This window comes from Elephas maximus, chromosome 5 (assembly GCF_024166365.1).
Source record: "Elephas maximus indicus isolate mEleMax1 chromosome 5, mEleMax1 primary haplotype, whole genome shotgun sequence".
Classification (NCBI taxonomy): domain Eukaryota; kingdom Metazoa; phylum Chordata; class Mammalia; order Proboscidea; family Elephantidae; genus Elephas; species Elephas maximus.
This window is the reverse complement of record NC_064823.1, coordinates 149,444,380-149,456,762: the sequence shown is the minus strand read 5'-3', so window position 1 is coordinate 149,456,762 and position 12,383 is coordinate 149,444,380. Positions and strand designations below refer to the sequence as shown.

Sequence of the window (12,383 nt, the reverse complement as noted above, 5' to 3'; positions counted from 1 at the left end):
CAAGCAAAAATACTCCAATCTTATCTAAGTACAAAACTTTTTTTCTGGTCTCTGATAACAATAATAATAACAATGCCAATGTGCAGCTTCCATCTTTCCTACTTACAAAGGACTCTCCTAACCATTACCTGTAGGAGCCTGGGTGGCGGACGCAAGTGGTTTGCCATCAGCTGCTCACCTAAAGGTTGGAGGTTCAAACCCACACAGTGGCACCATGGAAAAAAGGCCTGGAGAACTGCTTCCATAAAGATTACAGCCAGGACAATCCTAGGGAACAGTTCTACTCTAACACATAGGATCACCATGAGTCAGAGTGGACTAGAGGGCAATGGATTTAGTTCTGTTAACCATTATCCCATTAACTCATTAGGTCTTCCTAGTCATCCTGTGAAATGGGCATGTCAGGTGTTGTTGTTGTTAGGTGCCGTTGAGTTGGTTCTGACTCATAGCGACCCTATGCACAACAGAACGAAACACTGCCCGGTCCTGCGCCATCCTTACAATCGTTGTTATGCTTGAGCTCATTATTGCAGCCACTGTGTCAATCCGCCTCGTTGAGGGTCTTCCTCTTTTCTGCTGACCCTGTACTTTGCCAAGCATGATGTCCTTCTCCAGGGACTGATCCCTCCTGACAACATGTCCAAAGTATGTAAGATGCAGTCTCGCCATCCTTGCTTCTAAGGAGCATTCTGGCTGTACTTCTTCTAAAACAGATTTATTCGTTCTTTTGGCAGTCCACAGTGTATTCAATATTTTTCACCAACACCACAGTTCAAAGGCATCAACTCTTCTTTGCTCTTCCTTATTCATTGTCCAGCTTTCACATGCATATGATGCGATTGAAAATACCATGGCTTGGGTCAGGCGCACCTTAGTCTTCAGGGTGACATCTTTGCTTTTCAACACTTTGAAGAGGTCCTTTGCAGCAGATTTGCCCAATGCAATGTGTCTTTTGATTTCTTGACTGCTGCTTCCATGGCTGTTGATTGTGGATCCAAGTAAAATGAAATCCTTGACAGCTTCAATCTTTTCTCCATTTATCATGATGCTGCTCATTGGTCCAGTTGTGAGGATTTTTGTTTTCTTTATGTTGAGGTGTAATCCGTACTGAAGGCTGTGGTCTTTGATCTTCATCAGTAAGTGCTCCAAGTCCTCTTCACTTTCAGCAAGCACAGTTGTGTCATCTGCATAATGCAGGTTGTTAATGAGTCTTCCTCCAATCTTGATGCCCCGTTCTTCTTCATACAGTCCAGCTTCTCGTGTTATGTGTTCAGCATACAGATTAAATAGGTATGGTGAAAGAATACAACCCTGACGCACACCTTTCCTGACTTTAAACCAATCAGTATCCCCTTTTTCTGTCTGAACAACTGCCTCTTGATCTATGTAAAGGTTCCTCATGAGCACAATTAAGTGTTCTGGAATTCCCATTTTTCGCAGTGTTATCCATAGTTTTTTATGATTCACACAGTCAAATGCCTTTGCATAATCAATAAAACACAGGTAAACATCCTTCTGGTATTCTCTGCTTTCAGCCAGGATCCATCTGACATCCGCAATGATATCCCTGGTTCCACGTCCTCTTCTGAAACCAGCCTGAATTTCTGGCAGTTCCCTGTCGATATACTGTTGCAGCTGTTTTTGAATGATCTTCAGCAGAATTTTGCTTGCGTGTGATATTAATGATATTGTTCTATAATTTCCACATTTGGTTGGATCACCTTTCTTGGGAATAGGCATAAATATGGATCTCTTCTAATCAGTTGGCCAGGAAGTGGTCTTCCATATTTCTTGGCATAGACGAGTGAGCACCTCCAGTGCTGCATCTGTTTCTGGAAACATCTCAATTGATATTCCATCAATTCCTGGAGCCTTGTTTTTTTGCCAATGCCTTCAGAGCAGCTTGGACTTCTTCCTTCAGTACCATCAGTTCCTGATCATATGCCACCTCTTGAAATGGTTGAATATTGACTAATTCTTTTTGGTATAATGACTGTGTATTCCTTCCATCTTCTTTTGGTGCTTCCTGCATCATTTAATATTTTCCCCATGGAATCCTTCACTATTTCAACTCGAGGCTTGAATTTTTTCTTCAGTTCTTTCAGCTTGAGAAACTCCAAGCGTGTTCTTCCCTTTTGGTTTTCCATCTCCAGCTCTTTGCACATGTCATTATAATACTTCACTTTGTCTTCTCGAGAGGCCCTTTGAAATCTTCTGTTCAGTTCTTTTACTTCATCAATTCTTCCTTTTGCTTTAGCTGCTCGACACTCAAGAGCAAGTTTCAGAGTCTCCTCTGACATCCATCTTGGTCTTTTCTTTCTTTCCTGTCTTTTCAGTGACCTCTTGCTTTCTTCATGGATGATGTCCTTGATGTCATTCCACAACTCATTTGGTCTTCGGTCACTAGTGTTCAATGCGTCAAATCTCTCCTTGAGACGGTCTCTAAATTCAGGTAGGATATACTCAAGGTCATATTTTGGCTCTGGTGGACTTGCTCTGCTTTTCTTCTGTTTCAGCTTGAACTTGCATATGAGCAATTGATGGTCTGTTCCCCAGTCGGCCCCTGGCCTTGTTCTGACTGATGATATCGAGCTTTTGCATCGTCTCTTTCCACAGATGTAGTCAATTTGATTTCTGTGTGTTCCATCTGGCGAGTTCCATGTGTATAGTTGCTGTTTATGTTGGTGAAAGAAGGTATTTGCAATGGAGAAGTCGTTGGTCTTGCAAAATTCTATCATTCGATCTCTGGCATTGTTTCTATATTTTCCAACTACTGATCCTTCTTCTTTGTTTCCAACTTTCACATTCCAATTGCCAGTAATTATCAATGCAGGTGTTAGCATCTCCATTTTACCAGTGAGAAAGCTGAGCTTAGTGAGTTTAGGTGACCAGTGATTGCCCAAGTTCAGCAGGTTTCAAAGGGGCTGGTTGAAATGTAAATGACATAAGATTTGTAGCTAGAGAGTACTGAGTTTTAATATATTGAGTATACAGGAAAAGGTATATTAATGGAGTGTATCTTTTGTAAAGTCAGTGTTTAAGGTGGAAATTTCAATGTGCTCAAAATCACCATTGAGAACCTCTTAAATTCATGCTCACATTATAGCTGCTTTTCCTATTGTTAGAGAGCTGAAGTTATTATACAGTCTTCCTTGGTGTAGCAAGCACCACGCCCTATAAAGAGCAAGTGCTCGGTAAATAATAACCTAGACTGACATTTGTTTAAATACATGACTATGCAGTAGACACTGTACTAAGCAATTCATTTGTATGATCTCATTTAATCTCTCCATCATCCTATGATTTTGGAATAATTATTATCATCACCATTTTATGGATTAAGAAAGTGAGGCTTAGCAACGATGCACTAGTTGCCGAAGGTCAGAAAGCTAATAAGTGGTGATGCTAGGCTTTCAATATGGCAGCATGACTCCAGAGCCTGGGCTTTTAACCACTGCCCTCCATGGCCTCTATGAAGAATGAATAGATCCCTGGAGCAGAATCGTATTCTGGAATTTGTCTTTTTGTACTTTTAAGAGGGACCCTGAGAAAAACCCACTGTATTCTTTTTTTTTTTGGTGGGGGGAGAAAGTAATGGAGGAAATTTGTGGAAGGAGAGGGGGCTATGGGACTTCTTAAGAATCAAAGAGCACTTCTCCCAGAATATAGCATACAGAATTTTCTTTTCCCTAATTATCTTGGGAATTTGGGAACTCCCTAATGCCTCCTCTAGATGTGGTCTGATTCCACGTTTATTATAAGGTTTGAACCAGTGGCTTTTGGCAGTTTTGACTGCAACCCAGAATCATAAGATGCACACACATGCTTTCTCTACCTCCTTCTTTCTCTTATACACACACACAGACTCTTTCCTTCTCTTTCTCCTTTTCTCTTTTACATACACACAACACTCTCTACACATACACACATGCATGCGTGCTCTCTCTCTCTTTTATGCACACACACACAAAGCAATGCTGCATGAAACGATACTCTTGCTACACTTGAATTACTCTGACATTTTTCTGTTTTCTTTCATTTACGAAAATATAGATTTTTTTTTTAATAACTTTTATTAAGCTTCAAGTGAACGTTTACAAATCCAATCAGTCTGTCACATATAAGTTTACATACATCTCACTCCCTACTCCCACTTGCTCTCCCCCTCTTGAGTCAGCCCTTTCAGTCTCTCCTTTCTTGACAATTTTGCCGGCTTCCCTCTCTCTCTATCCTCCCATCCCCTCTCCAGACAAGAGTTGCCAACACAATCTCAAGTGTCCACCTGATATAATTAGCTCACTCTTCATCAGCGTCACTCTCCCACCCTCTGACCAGTCCCTTTCATGTCTAATGAGTTGTCTTCGGGGATGGTTCCTGTCCTGTGCCAACAGAAGGTCTGGGGAGCATGGCCGCCGGGATTCCTCTAGTCTCAGTCAGAGCATTAAGTTTGGTCTTTTTATGAGAATTTGGGGTCTGTATCCCACTGATCTCCTGCTCCCTCAGGGGTCCTCTTCTGTGCTCCCTGTCAGGGCAGTCATCAATTGTGGCCGGGCACCAACTAGTTCTTCTGGTCTCAGGATGATGTAGTTCTCTGGTTCATGTGGCCCTTTCTGTCTCTTGGGCTCTTAGTTGTCGTGTGGCCTTGGTGTTCTTCATTTTCCTTTGCTCCAGGTGGGTTGAGACCAATTGGTGCATCTTACATGGCCGCTTGTTAGCATTTAAGACCCCAGACGCCACATTTCAAAGTGGGATGCAGAATGATTTCATAATAGAATTATTTTGCCAATTGACTTAGAAGTCCCCGCAAACCATGTTCCCCAGACCCCCGCGCTTGCTCCGCTGACCTTTGAAGCATTCATTTTATCCCGGAAACTTCTTTGCTTTTGGTCCAGTCCAATTGAGCTGACCTTCCATGTATTGAGTGTTGTCTTTCCCTTCACCTAAAGCAGTTCTTATCTACTGATTAATCAATAAAAAAGCCCTCTCCACCCTCCCTCCCTTCCCCCCTCGTAACCACAAAAGTATGTGTTCTTCTCAGGTTTACTATTTCTCAAGATCTTATAATACTGGTCTTATACAATATTTGTCCTTTTTCCTCTGACTAATTTCGCTCAGCATAATGCCTTCCAGGTTCCTCCATGTTATGAAATGTTTCAGAGATTCGTCACTGTTCTTTATCGATGTGTAGTATTCCATTGTGTGAATATACCACAATTTATTTACCCATTCATCCGTTGATGGACACCTTGGTTGCTTCCAACTTTTTGCTATTGTAAACAGAGCTGCAATAAACATGGGTGTGCATATATCTGTTTGTATGAAGGCTCTTGTATCTCTAGGGTATATTCCCAGGAGTGGGATTTCTGGGTTGTATGGTAGTTCTATTTCTAACTGTTTAAGATAACGCCAGATAGATTTCCAAAGTGGTTGTACCATTTGACATTCCCACCAGCAGTGTATAAGAGTTCCAGTCTCTCCGCAGCCTCTCCAACATTTATTATTTTGTGTTTTTTGGATTAATGCCAGCCTTGCTGGTGTGAGATGGAATCTCATCGTAGTTTTAATTTGCATTTCTCTAATGGCTAATGATCGAGAGCATTTTCTCATGTATCTGTTGGCTGCCTGAATATCTTCTTTAGTGAAATGTGTGTTCATATCCTTTGCCCACTTCTTGATTGGGTTGTTTGTCTTTTTGTGGTTGAGTTTTGACAGAATCATGTAGATTTTAGAGATCAGGCGCTGGTCGGAGATGTCATAGCTGAAAATTCTTTCCCAGTCTGTAGGTGGTCTTTTTACTCTTTTGGAGAAGTCTTTAGATGAGCATAGGTGTTTGATTTTTAGGAGCTCCCAGTTATCGGGTTTCTCTTCATCATTTTTGGTAATGTTTTGTATTCTGTTTATACCTTGTATTAGGGCTCCTAGGGTTGTCCCAATTTTTTCTTCCATGATCTTTATCGTTTTAGTCTTTATGTTTAGGTCTTTGATCCACTTGGAGTTAGTTTTTGTGCATGGTGTGAGGTATGGGTCCTGTTTCATTCTTTTGCAAATGGATATCCAGTTATGCCAGCACCATTTGTTAAAAAGGCTATCTTTTCCCCAATTAATTGACACTGGTCCTTTGTCAAATATCAGCTGCTCATACGTGGATGGATCTATGTCTGGGTTCTCAATTCTGTTCCATTGGTCTATGTGCCGTTGTTGTACCAGTACCAGGCTGTTTTGACTACTGTGGCTGTATAATAGGTTCTGAAATCAGGTAGAGTGAGGCCTCCCACTTTCTTCTTTTTCAGTAGTGCTTTGCTTATCCAGGGCTTCTTTCCCTTCCATATGAAATTGGTGATTTGTTTCTCTATCCCCTTAAAATATGACGTTGGAATTTGGATCGGAAGTGCGTTAAGTGTATAGATGGCTTTTGGTAGAACAGACATTTTTACTATGTTAAGTCTTCCTATCCATGAACAAGGTATGTTTTTCCACTTAAGTATGTCGTTTTGAATTTCTTGTAGTAGAGCTTTGTAGTTTTCTTTGTATAGGTCTTTTACATCCTTGGTATGATTTATTCCTAAGTATCTTATCTTCTTGGGGACTACTGTGAATGGTATTGATTTGGTTATTTCCTCTTCGGTGTTCTTTTTGTTGATGTAGAGGAATCCAAGTGATTTTTGTATGTTTATTTTATAACCTGAGACTCTGCCAAACTCTTCTATTAGTTTCAGTAGTTTTCTGGAGGATTCCTTAGGGTTTTCTGTGTATATAATCATGTCATCTGCAAATAGTGATAACTTTACTTCTTCCTTGCCAATCCGGATACCTTTTATTTCTTTGTCTAGCCTAATTGCCCTGGCTAGGACTTCAAGCACGATGTTGAATAAGAGCAGTGATAAAGGGCATCCTTGTCTGGTTCCTGTTCTCAAGGGAAATGCTTTCAGGTTCTCTCCATTTAGAGTGATATTGGCTGTTGAAAATATAGATTTTTTTAACCTACTAAATTGATTTCAATAATGTTGTTATTGTTAGGTGCTGTCAGTCCGTTCTGACTCATAGTCCCACTACATACAACAGAACGAAACGCTGCCCAGCCCTACGCCATCCTCACAATCACTGTTCTGTTTCAACCCATTGTTGCAGCCACTGTGTCAACCCATCTCCTTGAGGGTCTTCCTGACCCTCTACTTTACCAAGCATGATGTTCTTCTCCAGGGACTGGTCCCTCTTGATTGCATGTCCAAAGTACGTGAGACAAAGTCTCATCATCCTTGCTTCCAAGGAGTATTCTGGCTGTACTTCTTCCAAGACAGATTTGTTCATTCTTCTGGCAGCCCATGGTACATTCAATATTCTTCATCAAAACCATAATTCAAATGCATCCATTCTTCTTCAGTCTTCCTTATTCATTGTCCAGCTTTTGCATGTATAAGGAGACTGAAAATACCATGGCTTGGATCAGGCACACCTTAGTCACCAAAAGGACATCTTTGCTTTTTAACCCTTTAAGAGGCCTTTTGCAGCAGATTTGCCCAACGCAATGCATTGTTTGATTTCTTGACTGCTGCTTTCATGGGCTTCGATTATGGAACCAAGTAAAATGAAATCCTTGACAACTTCAATATTTTCTCCATTTATCATGATATTACTTGTTGGTCCAGCTGTAAGGATTTTTATTTTCTTTATGTTAAGGTATAACCCATACTGAAGGCTGTAGTCTTTGATCTTCATCGGTAAGTGCTTCAACTCCTCTTCAATTTCAGCAAACAAAGTTGTGTCATCTGCATATCACAGGTTGTTAATGAGTCCTTTCTCCAATCTTGAAGCTGCAATCTTCTTCAAATACTTCAGCTTCTTGGAATATTTGTTCAGCATACAGATTGAATAAGTATGGTGAAAAGATACAACCCTGACACACACCTTTTCCTGCTTTAAACCATGCAGCATTCCCTTGTTCTGTTCAAAAGACTGCCTCTTGGCCTATGTGTAAGTTCCCCATGAGCACAATTAGGTGTTCTGGAATTCTCATTCTTCCTAATGATATTCATAATTTGTTTTGATCCAGTTTTCTTAGTCGATAAAACACAGGTAAACATCTGATATTCTCTGCTTTCAGTCAAGATCCATCTGACATCAGCAATGGTATCCCTGGTTCCACGTCCTCTTCTGAATTTGGCTGGAATTTCTGGCAGTTCCCTGTTGACGTACTGCTATGATCACTTTTGAATTATCTACAGCGAAAATTTCAATAACAGGCTGTGTTTATTCTTTCTTAGACACTCTTTTGGAGCAAAATGCCTACTCTGGCCCGTCAGCTCTTCCAGGACCAGCGAAAGGTGTTCAGCCTGGAGGACTTACTGCTGGGCAGCATAACTGATGGCCTCACTTGGTGTGGAAGCCGGGGCACGTCTGGTGAGGATCTAGGCCCCCTCAGGTGCCAGGACCTGTTGGGTGAAGGTGCCCTGAGCTCTGCTATGGGCTCTGAAAGATCAGTGTTGAGGAAGGAGCTGCAGGCACCCACTCTGATGCCATTGATAACCTTGGTGACAACTCAAAACAAAGGAAAACAGGAAGCTAAACCAGTTACTGTTGAGTAAATTCTGACTCATGGTGACCCCATTGTGTCAGAGGAGAACTGTGCTCCGTAGGGTTTTCAGTGGTTGATTTTTCACAAGTAGGTGGCATGCCTTTCTTCCAAGACGCCTCTGGGTGAACTTGTGCCTCCAGCCTTTCAGTTAGCAGACGAGCTTGTTAAGTGTTTGCGCCAGCAGGGAGTCCACTGACAACTCAGGCAGGTGTAAAAGGAGCATCCCTTCGAATAATGACTGGTTTTTGAAAAGTTGGCTTAGAGTTTGGGGTTGCCCATTCCACTCCTTGTTTCTGAGTGCTCATGGAGCCTGCTTCTGATTTCTTGGTATTTTGCTTTTGTTAAAGGGCACCACTCAGGATCAAAGAATTCTAGAACATAATGAGGCCTCTCAGGGACCGAGGCCAAAATCCTTGTTCACAGACAGCTACAGCAGCCATGGGGTAGGCTCTTCTCATCTCAGGACAGGAGGTGGCTTTGCTGTCATTTTCAGGTGTCACCTTGCCTGCCCCAGAACCCACAACACTTCACTGTGGGGAGAGGTTTTCTGCTCAGAAAATCCTATTGAGATAGTTCTCAATTTTTAAATTTCTTCTCTTTTTATTTATATTGTGGATATTCTCACTTTATATTGTCTTATTCTGATTTTTATGGCTTTTGACTGTTTGTAAAAGCTTATTTTCTTATAGCTTCTTCCCTCCAATTTGCATTATCTTCAATTACCAAAGGCATGCATACTCACTTAAAAAATACTTGCGTATTGCAAAATGCCTAAAGGTAAAGATCGAAGGTCACTTTGCATCCTTTCCAATCTTCCAGTCTTCACGTCACTTCCCAGAGGGTGATACCACTGTCAATAATTTGGCATGTATTCTTCCAGACTTTTTGCTACGCTCATATTAACATGTACATTAAATGTGTATACACTGTTCTACAATTTGCGGTATTCACTTAAAATTAGTAAGTATAAATATAACCGTATTCTTTTAAAATACCTCACCACAGCTCTTCTACAGGTGTATCATTTAATTTACTTCACCCATCTCCAAGTTTTTATCTTTTTTTATCTCCAATTGGTAGACATTTAGGTCGCTGCAGTTTTTGTTGCTATGTTAACCACAGTTGCAAGAAACACTCATGTACACACACACACGTACACACACTTGCACATTTGTGGAAGTATCTCTGAAAGATAACTTTCTGTAAGTGAAATTCAGTGGTAAGAGACGAATTGTGATAGAAATGGATAAATTGTGATTCAAAAAGTGGTAAAAATTTATGCTCTTACCAAGAGTATATGATTGCTTACTTTCCCCATACCCTCATGAACACTAGGTATTAATACTTCAAAATATCTTTGGCAGTTTGGTAAAGATACCCCAATTTATTTTGTACTTCTTTGATTGTTTGGAAGGCTGAATATATATATTTAATGGCAGGAATATTTCTATTTCTCCTCTAATCTGGCAGTTCATGTATTTTAACCATTTTTTAAAATTGGGATACCTGTCAATTTCTAGAAGTTCTTTATAAATTATTAGAAATAGCTAACACTGAGCACTCACAAAGTCCCAGGCACCATTCTACATGCTTAATGAATATTCATTCCTTGGATCCGCCACAACCTCATGAGGGCTTAAGAAAGTCCCATTTTACAGATGGGAAATCTGAGGTACAGAGTTGTTAAATAGCTTGCCAGCTAGTGAGTGGCTGAGCTGGGAGCAAACCCAAAAAGGCTGGCTTCAGAACTTGTGCTCCTAACCATCGAGATGTCTTTTCTGTTTTTTTATCTCAGAGATAACATTTGTATTTTTCTCAATTTGCACTTTTCTTTTAATCCTGTTTACATTCTGCCCTTTGCCACAGAGAAATGCAGTAAACCTATCAACACTCTCCTATAAAGGTTTCACATCTTTTGGAGAAAAGCTTTCCTCACCCCAAAAATTGGGAAAACATTTTCCTGCATTTTTATCTAGGATTTTCATTTTTGTAATGTTTAAATTAATTTTTAGCCCTGAATCTTCCCATCCAGAATTATGGTATACGAATATATCTCTCCGTTTATTTGTTTTCTTTTTTAGTTAAGTTTTATGGTTTTCTCCAAATTCCTGTTTTCCTTCCCTAATTTCTCTTTTTACAATTTAGCTTTTTCTGGACATTTATTTAACTCTTTCAGCTTTAAAATTGGTTTAAACTTTTTTCTTCTTCAATTCATCATCTAAATATTTTCTTGGTATAAAAGGGAAATATAGAAAATACAACAATCAGTTTCTTATCCATTTACATTAGACTTCTTTATTATTGCTTTCCTTTAAATTGAACTTTGTGCTTGTTGTCTCCACCACTCCTCTGTTAATTTGTTGTACTACCATGGCTTATGTGTTGCTCCGATGCTGGAAGCTAGGCCACCAGCATTTCAAATACCAGCAGGGTCATCCATGGTGCACAGGTTTCAGTGGAGCTTCCAGACTAAGACAGACTGGGATGAAGGACCTGGTGATCTACTTCTGAAAAAATTGGCCAGTAAACACTTTATAGATAGCAGTAGAACATTGTCTGATACCATACCAGAAGATGAGCCCCTCAGATTAGAAGGCACTCAAAATATGACTGGGGAAGAGCAGCCTACTCAAAGTAGAGTCAGCCTTAGTGATATGAATGGAGTAAAGCATTCAGGACCTTCATTTGCTGATGTGGCATGACTCAAAATGAGAAGAAATAGCTCTAAACATTTATTAATAATCATAACATGGGATGTATGAAGTATGAATCTAGGAAAAGTGGAAGTTGTCAAAAATGAAATGGAATGCTTGAAGATCTATATCCTAGGCATTACTGAGCTGAAATGGACTGGTATTTGCCATTTTGAGTTGGACAATTGTATGGTCTACTATGCTGGGAATGACAAATTGAAGAGGAATGGCATCACATTCATCATTCAAAAGAACACCTCAAGATCTATCCTGAAGTACAACGCTGTCAGTGATAGGATAACATCCATACATCTACGAGAAAGACCAGTTAATACAACTATTATTCAAATTTACTCACCAATTGATAATACCAAAGATGAAGAAATTGAAGATTTTTACCCTCTGAAGTCTGAAATTGGTCAAACATGCAATCAAGATGCACTGATAATTACTGGTGAAGAAGAAGGAACAGTAGTTGGGAGATCGCGTGATAATATTTTGCAAGACCAACGAACTATTCATTGGAAATAACTTTTTTCAACAACATAAACGACAAATATACACATCTGTGGAAAGAGACGATGGAGAGGCTCAATATCAGTCAGAACAAGGCCAGGGGTTGACTGCAGAACAGACTATCAATTGCTCATATCCAAGCTCAAGTTGAAACTGAAGAAAATTAGAACAAGGCCACGAGACCCAAAGTACAACCTTGAGTATATCCTACCTGAATTTAGAGACCATCTCAAGAATAGATTTGACGTGGTGAACACTAAGGACTGAAGACCAGAAGAGTTGTGGGATGACATCAAGGACATCATACCTGAAGAAAGCAAGAGGTCATTAAAAAGACAGGAGAGAAAGAAAAGACCAAATGGGGATGTCAGAAGAGATTCTGAAACTTGTTCTTCAACATAGAATAGCTAAAGTGAATGGAAGAAATGGTGAAGTAAAAGAGCTGAACATATTTCAAAGGGCAGCATGAGAAGACAAAGTAAAGCATTGTAATGAAATATGCAAAGAGCTGGAGATTGAAACCCAGAAGGGAAGAACACGTTCAGCATTTCTCAGGCTGAAAAATATGTAGACAAAATTCAAGCCTCAAGTTACAGTTTTGA

The 12,383-nt window shown here is 40.1% G+C and overlaps 1 protein-coding gene across 1 annotated transcript in view; it reads left to right on the top strand.

Annotated features, from left to right (window-relative positions):
• The window catches only part of CD38 (CD38 molecule), a 47,623-nt gene that overhangs the window by 20,222 nt on the left and 15,018 nt on the right, over positions 1-12,383 (top strand). The window contains exon 3 of the mRNA XM_049886464.1: positions 8,262-8,397. Coding sequence (XP_049742421.1) covers positions 8,262-8,397 — 136 coding nt within the window. The remainder of the gene's footprint in view (positions 1-8,261; positions 8,398-12,383) is intronic.